Source organism: Desmodus rotundus, chromosome 2 (assembly GCF_022682495.2).
Source record: "Desmodus rotundus isolate HL8 chromosome 2, HLdesRot8A.1, whole genome shotgun sequence".
Taxonomy (NCBI): domain Eukaryota; kingdom Metazoa; phylum Chordata; class Mammalia; order Chiroptera; family Phyllostomidae; genus Desmodus; species Desmodus rotundus.
Window position 1 is genome coordinate 43,926,271 of NC_071388.1, and position 21,959 is coordinate 43,948,229.

The window sequence follows — 21,959 nt, forward strand, 5'->3', positions numbered from 1 at the left end:
AAGGCAGAGCAAGGTTGGAGAGGCCAAAGGCAAGACACAGCTCAAGGTTGCGGCAGGAGATCAGTGAGAAAGCAAAATGAGAGAATCAGTAATGTCAAAGCTTAGAGATAAGCACACAGGGGATGAAGTGGGGAGGCTGGGGCCAGGGGAGTGGGGGTCCATTCAGCAAATAGGTATTGCTGTACCAGATGAATCCAGTTTGGTTTTTTTCTTTCTTTCTTTCCCTTTTTCCCCAACCTTATATTCCCAAGCAGCTGCCCCATCTCTAAATTTCTCCTTGATACAGAATTTAAGTTACTGACCCCTTACATGTCCTGGCTATTTCTGCCTCTCTGCTTCTGCTAATGAAAGCTATTATTCCCCCCTGACTTCCTTCTTCTGTCTGTCTGAAACATACCTGTCTTTCAAAGGTTCATCTCAAGTCCTGCCTCCTTCCTTCAGCCCAAGTTAACTACTCCCCCCTCCATTATTGATTCTCTTCTTATGGCTCTTTGTAACAGAAGGTGGCACATTTCTCAGGGTAGGGGGGACACGGCAATCAGGAGGTGATGCCCTGGATGCAATTATTAACTCCTTAACTAGTTTGTAAGCATTGAGCGGAATGAGCTGTGTCTTACACACTCTGTGTGGTACAGGAGAGACTTTGGGAATGAGCAAAAATAGCCCAGCATTCGACCCTGGCTCTGGGGTGTTTAGCATGTGCCTGTCTGCGGGCCTTGGTGTCCTTCTCTGAAAAACAGGGATAATGGCTCCATGCTCTGGCCTTCACATACAGGGGAGCAAACCTTTAGATCAAGATCAGAGGCAACAGTACTTTTTAACCTGTGGAGCACTCTAGGAAAGGAACGGGTTATCATAAGAGGTACCCTCGTGTTATAAAAAAGGCAAGGGAATTTAGGAATCTGAATTTTGAGTTAGATTTTAATTCTTGCTCTACTGCTTACTCCATATCTGATCTTAGAAATTTTTCCTACTGCCCTGTAAAATGACAAGACACTCTTACAAGAATCATTAGCGCTGGAGCTGACTTATACACCAATTTGTCAGAGCAAGTTATCAAATATTAGTAACTTTGCAAGCAGATTGTTAAACTGTTATTAGCTTGAAATCTGCCATGGTGGGAGTATTTACCCCAGGGAAATCACAAACACCACAAATTGGACTGTTGGGGTTTTTTTCTGGGGAGCTGGCTGGCCAGCACATCACTGAATTGTGTAAACAGGGCTCTGTAAACTGTACAGCTCGCTGTCTTCATTATCGTTAAAAGTAGTAACGACGACAAGCGATGTTCTGTGTCCCCAGAAACTAGCCTATGGCAGGGCACAGCTCTTCGCACATATTTAATAGATACATCTTTAATTTAACTTGTGTTCACCCTTGTATTATTTTGATACTTCTTCCCCAGAGCTGAAGGAATACCCATCTTTACCTCTCTTCAAACCCCTTTCTACAAAGTGTCTTTTTTAAATCAGATAAAAATAAAAGCCTGGTTCAGTGCACAGCACACACAGTAGGCCTTCAAACCTCTGTGTCTATAACTGAGCTCATGACCTTCTTTCCAAATCTGCTTTTCTTCTGATATTTCATATCTCAGTTGATGACATTGCCCCTCTATCCATTACCCCAAGTAAGTTACCTGAAAGGTATTCCTCCCCTTTCCCTCCCCCTTACCCACTCTATGTCCAATCAGTCACTAGGTCTTACCAATTCTACCTCTCCCCTCTGTCCCCTCATCTTCACTGCCTGCTTCCTGGCTCACAGACAGGCGCCTTCCCACTGTGCCCTCACAGGGCAGGGAAGACACGGGAGCTCTGCGCCGCCTCTTGTAATAAGGGCACTAATCCCATTCATGAGGGCTTCACCCTCATGACCTAATCACCTGCCAAAGGCCCCACCACCAAATATCAGTGCACTGGGGATTGCGTTTCAACATATGAATTTGTGGAGGCACAAATATTCAATTTGGAGCAACATATTAATGCAGAACACCTGGAATATCTTGAAAAACATGGCACTATAATGCCCCGCCCCCTGCCACGCCCAACCTAACCACCTAGAATTAACTGTTGTTAATTCTTGAGATGTATCCTTCTAGTCTTTTTCCTTACATATGTGTTTGTGTATCCTTTTAAAACAAATTTAAAAACAATTCATAGTGTACACATTATTCAAACCCGTTTTTATAGTACTGTGTGACGGACGTTTTCTCCCGGGAGTAAATACTGTCCCACGGCATGATTTGTAGTTGCTGCACAGCGCTGTTTAACCACTGCCGTCGCCTCAGTGTTTCATTCTTACAAACGGGGGTGCGGAAGTGCGATGGCTAAGGAAAGGGCGCTCTCACGGCCTCCTCCTGTTTCCCCAGGTTTCCGAGCCCTCTCTCGCGTCAGACCTCCATTCGGATAGTCCTCTGAGTGCCATCTCAGGCCCGCGGGCACACTCATGGCACGATGGCCGGCCCTCAGGAGCCCCTGAGCTGCTCCTCCTCCCCGCACGGGCCCGCGAGCGAAAGCAGAACCTTCGGGGGACTGCGCGATGAGCTCGCCCCGGCGGGGAGCCACCCGCCGCCCAAACTCCCTAAGGACCAGCAGGAGAAGGGGGCGGCGCAAACCGAGCGAGCGGAGGGCCTGCACAGCCCCACGGCCACGACAGTGCTGACGAGTGTAAGCGAGGACTCCAGGGACCAGTTTGAGAACAGCGTGCTGCAGCTGAGGGAACAAGATGAATCAGACGTGGCCGCGTCTCAGGGGAACAGCAACACCGCAGGTGGAGAGAGCGTGAGTGGAACCGACGACGTCAAGGTTCAGTTCAGCAGCTCGGGCGGCGGCAGTGGTGGGTTCCTCGAAGGACTGTTCGGATGCTTGAAGCCTGTGTGGAACATCATCGGGAAGGCGTATTCCACCGATTACAAGTTACAGCAGCAAGGTGAGCGATAGCATGAACCTGAAGATATTTCTTGGGTAAGCACACCGTGGTCAGTAACTGGATAACCTTTGACCTGATAACCTTAATGGGGAAATTAAAGACCTAGTGCCAAATGCATACCTGTATCAGTTTCCCATAGACCTTCTGAGTGGAACAGATGCACATTTGGTTGGCGTTGTTTTGGTCAAAGCCCATGTTCTATGATTGTCCAGTCCAGTGGTATCCGAAGTAGAATACAGATAAAACAATCCATGGTGTTGTAAGGAAGAAAATGTTAGAGCTTCTGTTTCTTTTATACCGTCATTTTGAATTTCTATTTTCATGTATATTTTATATATATAACCTGGTATTTTAATAAACCTGAGGAGATATCTAATTTATCAATAAATCACATAATATTTGCAGATTTAAAATTTTCTACTTGAAAGTTTATAGAATCAAAAACTCCGATGGCCACCAAACTAATCCAAAACCAGACAGAAGCCACATGGTACTTACTGCCCTATGATCGCAGGCCTGCCTTGGGTTGCAGGAAAAGGAGGGGTTTTTTGTACAATCAAGGCACAGAAAGCTCACGTTCTGAGGAAAGACAAAATATCTAACCATTCCTGAGTTCTTGAGGGGCATTATTATTTTTAGGTCCCACTGCTTTTTAAAAAGTAAATTTTTAACTCCCATCATTGTATAACTGTATATTTCTGTATTCCAATTCAAGCATTGTGATTTTGAAGTAATGGAACATCACATGGCCCTGGTGTTCTTTCTAACTTCGTTTACATTCTTTAAAAGAACTTTTATTTCTGAAAACAAAAGTAATATATGTAGGAAATTTGGGACCTACAGGTAAGTCCCTCCAAAAAAGTTAAAATACTCTGTGACCCCCAGTGTCCTGAGCATAACCACCACTCATGTTTCTGGCAAATATTACATTAGTCTCTTTGTGTGGGTATGTGTGCCCTTAAAAAAGTCACACTGTTTCTCACTTCATAATGTGAGTATTTCCCATATTCTCAAATATATTTCATCAGCATCACTTGTAATGGCTGCATAATATTAAATTATGTGAACAGGCCAATATTCATTTAAGGAATCTTGTATTGCTCGACAATTTGTTGGCTGTGTTTAGTGATGATAAGCCGCACTTCAGTTAACATCTGTCTGTTCCTTAATTTCTGCACAGATCTTTGCTTATCCCTTGGGGTAAATTCCTAGAAGAGGGATACTTGGGTTCAAAGGGTTTGTTGTTTTTAAGGCCTTTGATACATATCTGTGTAGCCTTGTGTAAGTGACTCAGTTGTTATGAGATCTCTCATTTTTAAATTTTGGAAAGGAAAAATATGGGCCAGAAGTAAGATTCTGTTTTATTTATTTTATAACTGAATGTTGGACTCTATGTCCCTCCGTTAAAAATATATTCATCCCTTTTCATCAGGACTCTTCACGCTTCTCCACCACAGCCAGTCGACATTGGTTACCATTAACCACTTTCTCATACATTCTGTTTTTCCCATTTGTGAAATACCCACCCTAAACGAATACCAGCACCTCCCCCTATACCCCTTATCCGAAGGCGCATTGGGATTTGCTGGTATATCTGCCAATTCTAGGTGTACTTTTCAGGATTTGTCAGCCACAGTCTCCATTCCAGCTACATGCAGAAATTCTTTGTCAGTACCTGGACTTTGCCTGTCTGTCTCTCCATCTGAGTCTCTCTTTTTCACACACATAATCCCATACTCTGTACATCTCACATTTCCCCCCTCCATGATCTTAAGGCTTCAAGGAAATTAAAAAATTATTCCTTGTCACACAAATATTGGGAACTCCTATGTTAAGCAGTCATATTATTTTTTAAATTGGGAGTAAAGATAAGCATAAAGAGGAAAATAAAAATGACTTATCATCCCACAATCCAGAGATAACCACCCTTAATTCTTTTTTAAAAGTTCCCTCTTCTTTGCTTAGACACAAAACCTACAAATATCTGCTTACGTGATAAACTGCATTTGGTTTTTAGGATCTTAACTTGTCCAGTCTGTCAATTATTTTGGTGGTAATTTAAAGGTCTCAGGATCCAAACACAGCGTTGAGGTTCAGACACATAAAAAGAGTAAAAGACATATTCTGTGTTTGTGAAAAGGAGCCTTGACATTTTTATCTTGTTCTATGAACTTCTATTTAATTTGCCTTCCAACGGATTGTGCGACTTGCAGAAAGGCTCATTGCAAGAATAAAAAAGAAACAGGCCTGGTCAGCATACGCTTACCAGGATGCAGCAGCTGCCTAATTCTTCAGCAGACGACCAGACGTCCTGTTGTGGGCTGGTGCTGCTGTAGGCTGTAAAGGAGATTTGCTAGCCTCCAGGACCTACGTGTAGATTTTTCCTTGTCAGCTCTGGGATCAGGGAGATAATCTTTAATCCTGGATTACAGTCAACCAAAGGATAGCACATGTAACAGATGTACCCCTGCATTTGGTACTTATGAGGAATTTCACTAGATTTTTAAAAATTTTAATGATGTCTTCATCTCCCATTTAGTTTGTTGGTAGTCAAGGCCAAGTAAGGTAGTACTATGTGTAATTGAAATCCTTTATCTCCAAATAGTTCCCAGTCTCAAAGCAAGTGTTGTCATAGACATGTTTGAATAAACAAAGGAGAACTTACGCATTACAACGGGTGGGCATGTGGCTCTTTTGCTGTCTTAAGAATCATGGTGGATATTGGAATTAAGATAGTAGTCACAGTGATGAATCAGAGAGAAGATAAAAGCTGGGGAAGAGTACCAATGGGACAGATGTAAAAGCAGCAGAAAGTCTGGGACTAACCCTGGAGGGAGCACAGCCAGTTGTCACTATTATGAGGTTAATGATCTCATTCATCAATTTCTCATAATTCTTTGGTTCTCAGGCCTGTGCTCAATCCACTGGGCCACACCAGCCAGGGCTCAATTTCTCCTAATTCTTTGGTTCTCAGGCCAGCGCTCAGCCTACTGAGCCACACCAGCCAGGGCTCTTATAACTCTTATTGCTGTTTATTTTCCCTGCCATTTTTCTGATCCTTGCCTCCTTCCTAGATATTGACAGGGACATTGGGACAGGATGAGAAAACTAAATCACATCCATCAGCTTTACTGCTGGTAATCAGTTCTAGTAATAAGGTTGATTCAAAGTGGTAGAAGGATTACTTTATTTTATACTCCGTGTTTTTGCATTACCAGTGCTATCCCCTTTGTTTTCCATAGATAATTACGACTCGGTCGAATAACACAGGCAGGGCTGCTATTGGCAGAGGGCTATTTCATTCCTTATATCCTCAGCCTTTGGTATTCAAGTGCCAAATTTGTATTTTAATAATTCATTTATTTCTCATTTTATAAAAATACTTAATAAATGGCATTGTTTATTTAAAATATAATAAACTGCAATGTAAGCATTATAAAATGATAGGAAAAGAAAGGGTTATTTAACAAATTGTTTTGGAATCACTAACAATATGGAAAAAAATTAAATCAGTCCTCACATCCTACACCAAAATAAGCTCAAGATGGATGTAAGGGTTAAACTTTTTAAAAAATCAACTATAGATCAACTCATAGAAGACAGAGTAACCAGTAGAAGAAATTTCAGGCAACCACAAAAACATTTTTTTTCAAAAAATAATAAAATTAAAAGAAAAAGTCTTTTGTAAGAAAGAAATTCTCTTCATATTTTCAAATAGCAAGGAACCTCCTTCAAAGTTATGAGAACTACAAGACCCTGCTGGATAAGTGGACCAAGGATAAATTTGACAATTCCCACAAAGCCGGTGTGAGCATTAAACAAACGTAAAGGAAATATTCGTCATCACTGGCAATTAAAGTAGTACGAACTTATAAAACATTATTTTATACCTGGATAAATGAGCACCAAAGAATAATTGGCAATATTCACGGCTGGCCAAGTTGCTGTAAAAGAGACACACACGCGCGGCTGCTGTCAGCAAAAACTCGCGAGGCCCTTTGGAGAGCGATGCGGGATGTATACCGAGAGCCAGGAAGCTGTACTCTTAAACCGAAGGGCTGAGTTTGAGGAAATAATATAAAGAAAGAAAAAGTATTTAAATCTCAAATTTAAATTACCAAACAAAAAGATACAAACACATAAGTACCAAAAAATGATACAGTAAACAATTAGCAAAGCTTATAATAAAAACCATATAAATGCATGGTGAATACAGAATGCATGAAAAAGAAAAATTATACATCACATGCAACTTTTACATAACTGTAGACATATGAACAAAGACTAAAAGAGAAGATAAAACTGAGTTTGGGATGGGATATCAGATAAAATGAGTGTTTTTCTGATATTTTCTAATGTTTCTAGTATTTAACAATAAATAAAGATTGAATAGATAGGGGAAAAAAGACACCCAAAGATTGTGTAATTTTAATAGTTATTGTAATAAAAGTTGGGGTAACTTGGACTTCTATGAAGTTATTCAGAGAAATATTACCTACTTATGTTCTTAAATTTTTATTTTGTTTTAGAGAGGGGGAAGGGAGGAAGAAAGAGAGGGCGAGAAACATTGATTGGTTGCCTTCTGCCTTCTGCCTTCCCCCAGTCGGGGCGCCCCAAGCACGTATCCCAATCAACCTGCGACTTCTTGGTTTGTGGGACACCGTCCAACCAACTGAGCCGTGCTGACCAGGGCCACCCAGTTATGTTCTTGCCCCATATCCTGTCATAGTTCCTTATACCGCCCTCGGAATGGTCAAAATGACACTGCGTTGAGTTCTTCACTGGACCCCGAATAGTAAACTCTCTTGGCGTGTGCCATCAATGTCTGCGCCCCGTGTGTGCGGCGCGAATAAGCCCAGGGGGGTGAAAGCGAGACTGCCTGACACACCTAATGCTTGTCCATCATTAGAAGCCATAAAGATATTGAGAGCAATCAAGTCCATACCCTACTCCTTCCTCCCAAATCTCACTTGATATTATTTATTCCTCTGGTGATTTCTTATTTATAAGTTATTTATATTTTAGAGAGATTTTCTTTTATAGAGCATATAATCCCTTCCAGTAGAGCAGAAATCTTTAATAATGCTGAATAGGATGAATGCCCATGATATAATGACCCTCATATCATTTTTTCTGCTCTACATGGTTCTATTTTGGTCATGTTTTAACCATTGTGATGAGAAGCCACATTTTATGAAGCTTCTACAGAATTTCTTTTAAAGTAGAGAAAATTAGAGAAGAGGGAAATGGAGTTCCCTTCTATACACTGATGAACTCTTTTCTGCCCTTACTTCCTGTGGTAAATGGTGAGTTGATTTGCTTTCAAGACCAGAATATCTTCAAAGCTACCTCAACACCACCTTGTTCAGTGTTCTGCAAATAGCAGCCTTTTAGTGATCAGATCCAACAAGAATTTCTCATACCCTTTAACATTGTTATCACCCGCTTCTCATTCCACGGGGCTCCTGGCTCTTTGATGTTCATTTGTTACCAGTGTAGTGATAATGCGCTGGCAGAAAGGGGGACAAGGAAAAGGATCAATGGATTATATTCTTCTTTTTAAGTTTCACAAGATCAAAGCACATATTGATTGAATTTTTGAAGTGGTTTATTTTAAATAGCATGTAATTCATTAGAAAAGTAATATGCACTTATAGTTAAAATTTTTTTAAGCAGAAAAGGATAAAGAGCAACATGAATCACTAATAATACCACTACTTAGAAATGACCTGTTACGTTTGTGGTGGGAAAAAAAAATCAAACTCTGAGAAAAAGAGAAACTGGAAAATACTGGATCTGTATGAGTAAATGTGTCATGACTAATGACATTGTCCATTAATTCAGGGGAGGCAATGTGGTATAGTGCAGAAAGCGCTGTCCCTGGACTCAGCCAGTTCTGGAGTTCTGCCACTCACCGTCTGTATGGCCTTGGGTAACTCAACCACCCTGTTTCTTGGTTTTCTATCGTTAAATAACCATAGTAAGGCTGAACTTGTAGGGTCGTTGTAAGGCATGTAAAGCACTATGCTAGTGTCTGGCATAATAACTACTAAGTAAAAGGTAAATACTAATGCAGGCATTATGCATAATTAGGTCTTTAGGACAGTATCATTGCAGATTCATTCGGCAAGGATTAACTGACCATCTGACAACAAGTGCAAAGAAAAATAAAACAACACTTACCATGGGTGATGGGGTGGGGATAGTGGCGTGGAGACAGATAGGGGAATCAATGGACATGCAAGCTTGAACTGAGGAGGTGGGCGTGTCAGTGTATATTTTGTTTGGAGGAGAGTGTAGTGGAGATCTCTGATCTGCTTGATTTCACTGGCTAAAAACTGATACAAACTAATACATGGGAAATCTGATCTACAGTACAAAGGCCCATTGAAAGGGCCTGTCTTTTGATGAGTTACTGGTGGGAAACAAAGGGTAGAGGTCATTTTGGGTGATGTAAATTTGGTACCTTCAGAGTGGCCTTGTAGAATGATCCCTGCTCAAACTCCAAGACCCTTTTAAGCTTGTTTCTCACTTGTGTGCCTAGATACTTGGGAAGTACCATTTGAGGAGATCTCAGAGCTGCAGTGGCTGGGTAGTGGAGCCCAGGGAGCTGTCTTCCTGGGCAAGTTCCGAGCGGAGGAGGTGGCCATCAAGAAAGTGAGAGAGCAGAATGAGACGGATATCAAGCATTTGAGGAAGTTGAAGCACCCTAACATCATCGCTTTCAAGTAGGTCAAGGCTTTTTTTTTTTAAGAAATAGATTTTCTTTCCCTTAATAGATACAGATAAATTCCTGCTTTGAAAGACATGTTAAGAACATGCTATAGACTAAGTACTGTGCTAGGTGCTTTGATAGGATACCAAAGGACTACTAAATTAGAATCATGTCTTAGGAGTTTATAGTCTAGAGGTTCTTTTTTACCAGAGGATGCCCTTCTTGGAAGGGATGCGGATGGGGCAGAGAGGGGGAGAGTGGGTTCCTGCCAAGCAGTCAGATCTGCTGCATCAACCTTGGTTACCAGTAAGATGACAAAGGTCACCTCCAGATAACCTGACCATCCTAAAGTTCAGTTAAGGAAACAAAGCTAACATCCACGTGATCAGAGAACAATTAGTCCCTGTGTCATAGATATGCTTTTTATTAGTTCTGTTAGCATCCCTTCTTAAATATAAGCTTGTAATAACAGGTACCTTCAGAGTATTTCTCCCTGCCTCATTGTTTGCTGGGTCACTTTTCAAGTGATTGCAAACACTCAGCTTTCTAAATATAATGATACAGAGTCATTGATGATAGTAAGTTATGTGCTATTTTTATTTCACAAAGTAGTCATTTTCAAGATCTTTATAGTTCAGAGTATTATTTTCACAATATTGGTGGGGATCCCTAGCAAAAGGGGGAAAGCTCAAAGGTAAATTTTGGAATCACCAAGTTTGGCAGCGCTGAGGTCTAAATACGTGTCATCTTTTCTATTGTGAGTTCCCTCTCTTACCAGCCTTCACATTTGCTCTGGGCTTGAACAAATGAACAAATGAATGGTGAGTGGCATTAGAGAAAGGAAGAACAGGAAAGATAGTCTTTAGGTGAGATGAGAGTGTAGAAACTGGTACTTCTTTATATATATATATGTATTACTACACATATAATACTGTGTGTGTGTGCGTGTGTGTGTGTAGTATTAGAGGCTACAGTTAGAAGTGGAATAACTTACAAATCCCCCTTCTCTAAACTGGAAGGAACGTCTCCTAGCCCCCAAGAGGGGATCCTTTCTTAATAAAATTCTCATTATAAAGCTAAACTTGTAATGTGATAATTTTTCATTGGAACCACATCCCCAAAGTAAGGAATAGAAATCGTAGGTACAGGTTTTATAGAATGAGTTTAAATGAGTATTAAGGCTGAGTTTTGATTCCTAAGCAAGACCCCTCATGGAAAGAGAAAGAAGAGAAGCATTTAACTGGGAGGCTAAACAAAGTGCTTGGATTCATTTCCTTGTGGGAGGAACATCCTCGCAGAGCGCGTGGGATGGAGCTTCAGCTGCTGTAGGGATCCTATCACTGGTTGCCCTAGTTGGGCCAAGAGGATGTGAGACTAAAACAAAATGCTCTGGAGACCAACTCTGACCTTTCCAAAGATGATAATTTCAGAAGACAATAGGAGGGTTATTTTTAAGCAGACTGCCAGAAACACATTGCTTTCTCTCATTTTACCTGAGAGGATCTTCACTCCCTGTATGCTACACTATCCTAAATGGGAGGAAGGGCCTTCTATTTAACGGCCATTTAATTACACTGCAGCTTCAATCACTAGGCTGCTGGGTTTGAGACACAGAACATTCCGTAGATTAGAATGGCCTTTTGGCCTCCTGAAACGAAATAGGCTGTCTCTCAGGTCAGAGGGCTTCCCAGGTAGAATTGTGTCCTCAGAGGATGGGTATGAGAAGCCTTATTTTTCCTTCCTTTCTTTTGCTGCTTCCTTTTTCTTCACAGTCCTTTCCCCCACCTCACCCTCTGACTTGCCTGCCTGCATAGGCACTTTTCAGCATATTGGACAAATATTGCCATGTTGGTGCCCAACTCTTAGGCTGACGATGCTTGAATAGTTTTTACCTCTACACGGGAAACAATAGTGAGCCTGTGTCCCTGGCCCATCACACCACGCTCTTGAGGCTTTGTGCAGTGTTATGTTTGCAGCCATCTGTGCCATGTGTTGCTTGGCCAATGAATCATTCAGGACCGTCTGGAAGACATACAGGCAAGATTAGATTATAGTACGTCTCTCTGGATACTGCTTTTTCGTGCTTACAGCTTCTTTTGAAGTAAAAACTATGTACAAAGGGAAAGAGCAAGGAAAGAATACCATATTTTTTTTCCAATTTTTTAAGCAATCTTTTAAGAAAACTCAGCCTGACTCTTCCTAATGGAATTAAGTGCCAAGGGGAAGAAAAGGTAGCAATTAGAAGTGATTATGGAGCTGTTATTTATAGCTAGTAAGAAGCCTTGTCATATTACAGGGCTGACGGAATGATTGCTCCTCACTCGTCAGTCAGGGAAGATGAAATGTGCCTAACATGTCACTGCTAGACCCTTTCTGCCCGTGTTTGTGTGACAAGTTAAGACATACTAGAACAGGATACTGAATAGCTTCAAACAAATATTTATTTTTTATATTCTTAAGCATATTACATTTTTTCTGCCTTACTCACTGTTTCTCTGTGATGAAAATTAACTTGTCTGTGCTGCTGCCATACACTCCTGCTCCACTGACATTTCCTAAGTCAAGTAATGGAAACCGGAAAAAAGTTTTTCAGTAAAATCCAAGATGAGAATTCTGGGTAGCTTAGAAAATGATGGAGAGTAATAGAAAGAGCTTCATGACATTTGACAGGCATATCAAACCAGGAAAAATGACTAATTATTATATTTCTTTAGACTGGCACATGATCACAAACCATCATGGCCTCTGAATTGCTCATCACATACAGCAGCCTAAGAGATGCAGGACATGGAGTAAGAGCTGGCGGAGGACTTCAGCTGGGTGCCTTGTAGGTAGACAACTCTAGAAAGTGTCATAGGAAGACATCCACACCATTAAGGATGGGACACAGAGAATTGCACGTGGCCATTTTTCTTCTCTTTGCTCACCCTCAGAAACGAACTGTGAATTCGAGTTAATATGATTATTTCCACTTTATAAGGTAACAATATTAATGTAGGAATTCCCAACATGCTTGTCTACACTGATGTTAAAGAGGTAAAGAGAGGCGGTGTGGCGTACGGAGTGGAAAGAACGTGGCTTTGCAGTTAAACATACTGGATTTGAATACCAGCTCTGTCGCTTCTTAGTGGTCTGATGTAGAACAAGCCCCTCTCTGAACATGACCTGTGAAAATGGAAAAGGTAATATCTATCTCACAATGGTTTGGAGCAGACCAAATAAAACAAATAAACATGTCGATATTCCTGACAAACAGATGTTCTTTCATGTTACTGCCCCTTCTCTTACCCCTGGCTTCTGCACATGTGTGTGGGAAGGCTTTGTCAGCAAAAGAAACTTAAGGGGAAGTTAAGAACCATTTGTCAGGGCCTTGCTGGGAACATCCAGGCCTTGCGGTAGACAGAAAAGGACGCAAAGACCTCTCCCTTCAAGGAGCCTGGAATCTGTATCAGGAGAGAAAAAATCGCATAGAAAAACCCGATGGCTGCTATGTAGCACTGACATTCAGAGAAGAGAAAGACATTTTTAGAGCAGAATGATCAGGAGGGGCTTCGTGCAAGATGTAGGAATAGATGGAGATGCAGGCTGCAGAGATATAGCACACACTGTGTCGTGTTATTTTTATTCCGAACACAAGCGCTTTTTAAAGCCTGTCTAATATAGAAATTTCTTTCTTTGATCCTCAGTCTAGTTAGTTGTCTTAAATTTGAATAATTTAAAAGTTAACAAGTAAAGAGTAATACAAATGAAGAGTAACAAATAAAGAGTAACCAAAAAAAGAGTAATATTTTATTTAAATTCTATTTTTTGGCACACTGTGTTAAAATCCTCTATTTAATCTAAAAGGAGGATATTTATATTATTCTTAACAATCTAAAACAACAGAATATCCAGCCCGTACAAAGCCTTGTGAAAGGGTGCTCTTTGCCCCAGAATGGAATGGCCCCACAGGAAAAGCACCAGATACAGCATAGCATATAGATACCTAAAGGGAGCAAAACAACCCAAAATTGTCTATACGTATAATAGAAAAACCTGTAGACTAAAGGGCTTTTAATGCTAATTTGAGAATCAGAAGTGAACACACAGTACAATATACAGATGATGTGTCATAGAATTATACACCTTAAACTTATATAATTTTATTAACAAATGTCATCCCAATAAATTCAATTTAAAATTGTGTCATCAAAAGAATCAGGAAAGATTATCTATATATATATATTAAAAGTAATTTTGATAGAGAATTGGTCCCGATTAAATTTATGAAATATTCCTAAAATATAAATACATATACATGTATGTTTGTTTCTATGTGTGTACTATATTTACAAACATGTTTGTGTTTCCTTGACAGAGGTGTGTGTACTCAGGCCCCGTGCTACTGCATCATCATGGAATACTGCGCCCATGGGCAGCTCTACGAGGTGCTACGGGCTGGCAGGAAGATCACGCCTCGGTTGCTAGTAGACTGGTCCACGGGAATTGCAAGTGGAATGAATTATTTGCACCTTCACAAAATTATTCATCGTGATCTCAAATCACCCAAGTGAGTAATGGAGCTAATTTTTCAGCCACTTTGTTTTATTGCTTTGAAACGAGGAATTCCATCAACCACAGCTGAGGTTTTCAGACATTGCACTTTTGGTTCAGTTTAAATCAGCACAATGGGTGGTGCTATTCACATACCTTTTGGATTATTGCGACCTACTTACTTATCTGCATGGCAGATATGTTCAGGCGCCTGACACTAGTTTTCCCATTTTGTTGCCTTTTGATTGTGCAATTATGAAACAATTCATTATCTGGAGTACTCACCTTCTATCATTTTGAATGATTAATGCCAAACTTCCTTGCGTCAAGGCTTAATTTGTTGTTTTCCTATGTGTTTCCAAAAAAAGCCATTTTTTAAAAATTGAATTTCAGAAATGTATTTAATACAATCATATAAAAGTGAAGGAATAAGAAACAAAAGCAAAGAGAAAATAAAAACATTAGAACTAAAACTTGTTCACAAAATGTATAAGATTCTGTATAGTTGTTAGTGGTAGAGTAAATAGCTTCGAATTTTTTAGAGTCTAAGCAAAGAGAGAGAGAGAGAGAGAGAGAGAGAAAGAAGGGAGGGAGGGAGGAAGGAAGGAAGGAAGGGAAGAGAAGAGTAAAGGAAAGAAAAGAAAAGAAAAGAAAAGAAAAGAAAAGAAAAGAAAAGAAAAGAAAAGAAAGACGCATATGGTTCATAGTGTCCATAAGAAAAATACAAACGGATGATTTAAGAGAAGCAAGCTGTTTCTAATAATCTCTGTTGTCAAAATGATACCTTGGCTACTAATAACCACTTTAAGAGGAGTGTTTATTCAGGTCTTCAAATTTTATAAAGGAAAGAAAGGGGTTGATAAAGTGGTATATTTCATCCTTGACTGGTGTGGCTCAGTGGATTGAGTGCTAACATGAACCCAAAGGTTACCGGTTCGATTCCCAGACAGGGTACATGCCCAGTTACAGGCTGGGTTCCCAGTTGGGGGTGTTTCTCTCTCCTTCTCCCTCCCTTACCCTCTAAAAGTAAATAAATAAACTCTTTTAAAAAATTGTTTATTTCAGTGTAGCTCCCATTTGAAAACATTATTTTTATTATTTCTCATCACATTTGGTTTGGAGAACCAGAAAAGGATTAATCTTTTCTCCAAAATATATTTACATGTGCTTTTATGATTTACAGCATATTTTTATATCCATTATCACACCTGCTTTGATCTTGGTGAAAACTGTATGGAATAGGCATGGCAAGTATTATTATTCTTATTTTATATAAGAGAAACTAGAGCTCAGAGCCCAAAGTCATGGAGCTAGGAGTTGAACTCAGAACTTTTGGACCAAAGACCACTGCCTCCTACATCATCGTGTGAAGGTGAGGGATTCGCAAGGAGTCCCTCCTCTTCTCCATGGAAGGCACAAATCGGTCCCTGATTATAAACTCCAGTGGTTCTTATTTGTCACCATAGTTCTCAACAATGTTTATTACAAGCAACAGCTCACTGAACAGCCTCCCTCTTGCTTTATTTGCAAATAACTTTATCATATAGCGTTCATTCCTTCTGTCTATGGTCTTAACCCAGCCTGTTGCTTTTATCATCCACTACGTACACATAAAATACTTGCCAAAGGCCTCTTTGAATGGTCTTCTTTTGAATCACCTTATTCTCCTTGGGAACTAATTGTAGAGGAAGACGTCAGGAGATTTTAGAATATGTAGAAGCCATGTGCTACTCTCTTTAACTCCTGGCAAGTAGAGAATAGAAGTTGGTTACCCAGTAAGCTTCTCCCTGTGTTATCAGTACTCGCCTGAGCCCCAGGCAGGCTGGTTCTCCTTGGGTTCCCAGCTAACTTTGAAAAAACAAAGATCAGTCTGGCTTGCTGTGGAGAGAGATTTTATTACCTACATGAAATATTTAAGCCGTGTGATCTTTGTCTCAGAGAAGATTTCAGAAAAGTTCCAACATTGTATCTCCTCTAATCCACTCCCATGTCCACTCCCTCTTGTCATTCCCACAGGTCACACAGTGAGTGGCACAGGAGACACAGGAGCGTCCGTTTCCAGTGGGTTTTTTTTTCTCTAGGGGCTTATCACCTTTTCTGAATGTCATGGTTTATGGATACCATCAGTTCTCCAATGATCTCAAGTTGCCCATAATATTTTAATCCTCATGCATTTTCACTAAGACTAACACCATCAAAATCAAAATTCCTAAATATGTGAATTTTAATATCAGGTACAAAACCAGGACTTGGATGTGGATGAAGGTGTTCTAAAACAATTGTAAACACTGAGCTGTTTGGTAAACAGAGAGCTAGTTGACATTGGTGGGGAGGGAAGTCTCTGGTTCGAATGAGAAGGGAGGAGATAGGCTGAGAAGTTTCCTATTTTCTCGTTGCCTTGATTCTGATACTATTTGAATATTAGTCCTTCTTATTGTTAAAAGTAGGTCTCTAGATCATTAAGCCTCCTAAACCCTAACTCACTGACATCTGAAGTTCTAAATAGCCTGTTTCAAGTGAAGTCAGTCTGGTGCGTGAGGATGTTAACTTGTTGGATTTGACTGGTACTAGGGTATATTCATCTTTAAAGCTAGAAAAAGCAGTTTGCCCCAAGTCACATTTCAGATAACCTCTGTGAAAATTAAAACATGAGCTGTGTGGAATCTACTCAAGGTTAAATCTATTCCTGCTTGTCCTCATCAGCATTAGTGGAATCCCAGGATACTTATCAGCCTTTTAATGTAACGACTCCTGAGTATCACGACCCCATGCATGATTTCAGTTGGCCATCATTTAAACAGTGTTTTTAAAAAAGTGTTTTCCTAGGGGGTTATCTAAGTCTGGCAGGGTGGAAACCAATATTTATTGAGCATGGGTGTTTTACTTATCTCATTTAATTTAAACAAAAATTCTACGAAGCCATTATTACAGGCCCATATCCCTTATCCAAAACTCTTGGAGTCAGGTGATTTCAAGAAGGTAACAGTACCTTACCCTACACACCCCCAGAGAAGACCGGGACACACCCTGTAATCAGCTGCATTCGTACGTCTGTAGCAGAACCTATGATGGTCACACAAAGTGGATAAATAAAGTGAGTTTGCTTTATATATATATATATATATATATAAATTAGTATACACTGTTTTCAGAGTGTTTTGCATTTTTGAATTGTGGATAAGATAGTAGGAACTGAATTGTCTCCATCTTATAGATGAGAAAACTAGCTTAGAAGAATTAAGTTGGCAAAGCTCACACAGTGGTGGAGGCGGGATAAAACCAGGTGGAAAAGCCCACTATTCTATGCTGCCTCATGAGTATGAATGGTGATGTTTCTAGTGGATTGCTAATGTTCCAGTAATGTTGGAACTGGTAAGCTGAATTCTACAAGGTAGGGGCAGCAAACTCTTCGGTTGCCAATTTGAGTCATGTTTTTTCATTAATACTAATGATCTGGATGTTCTCTTATTTCTTTTTAAAGTGTTTTAGTGACTCACACAGATGCAGTGAAAATTTCAGATTTTGGTACCTCTAAGGAACTCAGTGATAAAAGTACCAAGATGTCCTTCGCTGGCACAGTCGCATGGATGGCACCAGAGGTGATACGAAATGAGCCCGTCTCTGAAAAAGTTGATATATGGTGAGTGCACCATCTGTGCGAAGTAGAAAGTCTTCCCACTTTTACCCTGTTAGCATTTTTCTCCATCAACATTTCTACTCCCTCAAATATTCTTTCGTGTTACTCACTTCTGGTTGATTGCAATCTCATATTAGTTGAGGTGCTACCCAGTGTAATGATAACCTGGTGAGAAGAGTTGAGATGGGAATTAGGGTGACTATCCATTCGGTAAACCATCAGTGTTTGGGACCGTCAGAGACCATGTTGAACTTTCTGGAAAATAGAAAGTTTACTTTAAATAACCATTTAGTATAAAAGTCTTCCTGAAATACGTTACATAATTCCCACCTCCTTAAATAAAGTACTTTAAGCAAAGGTTACCCGTTCTTGGTGACGCAGACCATCGCTGGTGCATCAGTGACCTACTGATGTGATGGAGTCATGTGCTTCAGACCTGTCTGAGTTGCACAGCACGGTTTGCCCTTTCATTGAGCAGCCCCATGGGCTATGCTTTGTTGTGGTGGTTGTTATTGGACTTTTTTAATCTATATCAATTTTTCCTCCAAATATTTGCTATGAACAGTGTATTTCCCTGTAGTTTGCTTTTCTTGCGTTCTTAAAATTGACTACCAATATCTTTAGGCTTAAAATCAAAATAATAGCATATATTAAAATTTCATATGACACCAAAGTAAATAAGATAAAAAAGAAATGTGGGAGCACTTGTAATTTGGGTCATTATTACAAATGTGCCCTCTTTAGGGATTGTGCCAATTTATGTTCCCAACAGAAACATATGAGTGTTTTCTCAGTTTCACCAACAAAGTTAAACTTTTAGATTTTTGCCAACCATGTAGGTAAAAAAAGGTATCCTTGGTGAAATTTAATTTGCATTCCTTTTCTTAAAAGTAAGGTTGTATATTTTTCATGGTTACAAACCATTTGTAATTTCTTATTTGTAAACTATTCTTATTCTTTGTTAAGCTTTCTGATCTCTACTCTTATTTATCAATTATAAAAGTATATTCTATATTGAAAAGATAAGCCTTTTGCGTATTCGAATTACAGATACCTTTTACATTTTGTTATTTTGCTTATGGTGGAGATTTTTTCTATGCCAGAATTTTTTTTATGCAGTTTAGCTTATCATTCTCATCTTTTAAGCCTTCTGGATTTCATAATTCAAAAAGCCTTCAACACTCTTAGGGTTTTTTTTTTTTTAATTTCCCATGTATTTTTTCAGGATTTTTATGGTTTCATTTTTTATATCTAAATCTTTGATTCATTAGGAATTCATCTTTATGTAAGATGACATATACATTTAATGTTTCTCCTCAGCTGTCCCAACAGCATTTACTGAATAATCAATTTTCCCCCACTGGTTTGAGACGTCACTTTTATCATATACGCAATTCCTGGATGCATCTGGCCTATTCCTGGATTTCTGTTCCATTCCGTTAGTCTGGCTGTCTCTCCATGCACTTACCTACCATGCCTTATAAAATGTCTTACTGTCTGGTAGGTAGTGTTGGTTACCCCTCACTGACTTCCTTTTTTAGAGTTTTCCTGGCTGTTTCCATTTTTCGTGTAGCAGTAATAGAATTTTAAAACTGGGTAATTTGATTAAAAATTAATAAAGAACTAGCATACCAGTCAGTCCTTCTGAAATGTCTGCTGTGCCACCGCTGCAGGTCCTTTGGAGTGGTGCTTTGGGAGCTGCTGACAGGAGAGATCCCGTACAAAGATGTAGACTCTTCCGCCATTATTTGGGGTGTTGGAAGCAACAGTCTACACCTCCCGGTTCCTTCCACTTGCCCTGATGGATTCAAAATCCTTATGAAACAGACATGGTAAGGAATATATTTCTCACAATATTCTCTTTTACTTTCTTCCTCAAAACCATATTTGAAATTTCTCTAAAACTGTAGAGAAGTCTCTAATGTGTATTGGGAATGGATCACCTGGTAGTATAAAGACAAGGAGCCTTGGAATTATTTATAAATAAAGAATTTAGTACAACTCAAAATAGTAGACCTTAGTAAATGATAGTTATTATTGCTTTACCAGTCCTAAGGAATCATTATCAAACAGGTCACTGATCCTGGAGATTTTCATTTCATCAACACTACCTGAGATAGGGCCATGCGTGGAGTCAGAAATGTTTTTCATGAAGTAGAATAAAGCCCTGGCCGGGTAGCTCAGTTGGTTAGAACATCATCCCTGTATACCAAGGTTGCAGGTTTGATCCCCGGTCAGGGCATGTACAAGAAATCAACCAATGAATGCATGAGTAAGTGGAACAACAAAGTAATGTTCCTCTCTTTAAAATCAATAAAAAATAAATAAAGTAGAATAAAATCTCTCTCCTCCTGGATATAACTTCTGAAATTCACAAGCTGCCTCTTTTTACTTCTAGGCAAAGTAAACCTCGCAACAGACCTTCTTTTCGGCAGACGCTCATGCATCTAGACATCGCGTCTGCAGATGTTCTTGCCACACCACAAGAAACTTACTTCAAGTCTCAGGTGGGTCTGGAAACTCTCTACCAGGTGCTACTGAACAGACAGACAGGGAGCTCTCATTGAGAAAAAGTAATTCTTAGAAGAGGGCTGTTCTGATTCTTATAACAATGATATAACTCTATTCATTGTGAAACAGTAACTATGATACTCGTACATGTGACATTTTGGAGTTTTTAAGCACATACATTATTATCTCATATGAAAAGGACATGTATCAGAATCTGATTTTTATGTGGGTTCTGGTGAAACTGTTGAAGAGAAAAGAGGAAAAGAAGATATGAAAAACCTGTAATGTGCACATATTCGAATTAGAATTATTATTGAACTTCATGAAACCATTACTGTCTTTGAAGCAGAAAAACTAAAGTACAGAGTAGGGAAGTTAAATACCAGAAAGAGCCCATGATACAATTAGACCCAGAGAGAACCTTTTCTCTAACGTTGTATGTCACTTAATAGTACCAAATAAAATGCTATTTAATGTATCTGTTAGCTTTTACTGCATTACAAGCCATTCCAAAACTTATGGCTTAAAGCAATAAGCTTTTGTTGAGCTCACAATTTAGTGGGTTGGGAATTCAGGCGAGACGGTTCTTCTGCTGGCTCTGGGCTCACTCACATGTCTGCAGTCAGTCGCCAGGTCAGTTGGGTGGCTGTCAGGTTCCAGATGGCCTCATTCACAAGTCTGGTGACTGTTTGGCTGGTAGCTAGAGCACCTCCGTCCTCCTCCACGTGGCCCGGCCAACCCAGATGGAGAAACAGACATCACCTCTTGATGAGAGAATCTACCATAGCAGATTGTAAGCTTGGGTGCAGAGAAGGAAAGAAGAGGTGACTATTAAATTAAAATACTGTGAACTGTCATAAGGATTGGTGGTCCACCCGCGGCTGGTGTGGCTCAGTTGGTCTGTAAACTGAAAGGATGCCGATTTGATTCCAGGTCAGGGCACATGCCGAGGTTGTGGATTTGATCCCCAGTCGGGGTGTATGTGGGGAGGCAACCAATCAATGTTTCTCTCCCACATCCATCACTGATATTTCTCCCTCTCTCTCTCTGTTCCTTCCCCTCTTTCTGAAATGAGGATAAAATAAACACCTTTTTCGAAATTATTTTTAAAAGATTGGTGATCCAATCAACATCAATATGGATAGGTAGTTGGAGGTAGGTGTACCCTTATCCCTGCCGGACACAGGCAACAGCAAAAGGAGGTAAATGGGATGAAACTATGGCTTTTGAAGTAAATGTGATGATCCTAAATTATAGCTTTACACCTGCAGGATTCCACAACAGTATTACCTAATTGCTCACCACATAGCTTGTCTCGCTCATGTTACTGCGCTTCTAAATGAATTTTTGTAAGGTGAATTCCATCTCCACATTATTTTCCCATACCACTTTAAAGATTAACCCTCAGAGAAGATATTTTGTCACCAATTGGTGTTTCAGTCTACCCTCCAGCCCCCCATCTGCGTGCGGTTGGTGATGACTTTTTACCTACCAGGAAAGTCTGTGTTGGGAAGAGTACTGGATGGGAAGGGCATCGTCCTGGGAGTTAAACAAGTCCTCCAATACACTTTAGTACCTGTCTCAGCCCAAGGCGCAGAGTACAGGCCTCACAGGTGTCTGATAAACACTGAGACACTC

At 40.0% G+C, this 21,959-nt stretch overlaps 1 protein-coding gene across 4 annotated transcripts in view; it reads left to right on the forward strand.

Annotated features, from left to right (window-relative positions):
• MAP3K13 (mitogen-activated protein kinase kinase kinase 13) overlaps nucleotides 1–21,959 on the forward strand; it is a 120,897-nt gene that overhangs the window by 76,357 nt on the left and 22,581 nt on the right. For 3 of the 4 annotated variants that reach the window (XM_045198924.2, XM_024564354.2, XM_024564352.3), the window contains exons 2-7: nucleotides 2,366–2,925; nucleotides 9,470–9,653; nucleotides 13,998–14,189; nucleotides 17,655–17,813; nucleotides 19,484–19,642; nucleotides 20,209–20,317. In XM_045198924.2, the coding sequence (XP_045054859.2) occupies nucleotides 2,451–2,925; nucleotides 9,470–9,653; nucleotides 13,998–14,189; nucleotides 17,655–17,813; nucleotides 19,484–19,642; nucleotides 20,209–20,317 (1,278 nt within the window). In that variant the 5' untranslated portion in view covers nucleotides 2,366–2,450. Of the gene's footprint in view, nucleotides 1–2,365; nucleotides 2,926–9,469; nucleotides 9,654–13,997; nucleotides 14,190–17,654; nucleotides 17,814–19,483; nucleotides 19,643–20,208; nucleotides 20,318–21,959 lie in introns of those variants that run through there. The other variant, XM_045198931.2, reaches the window with a different exon arrangement.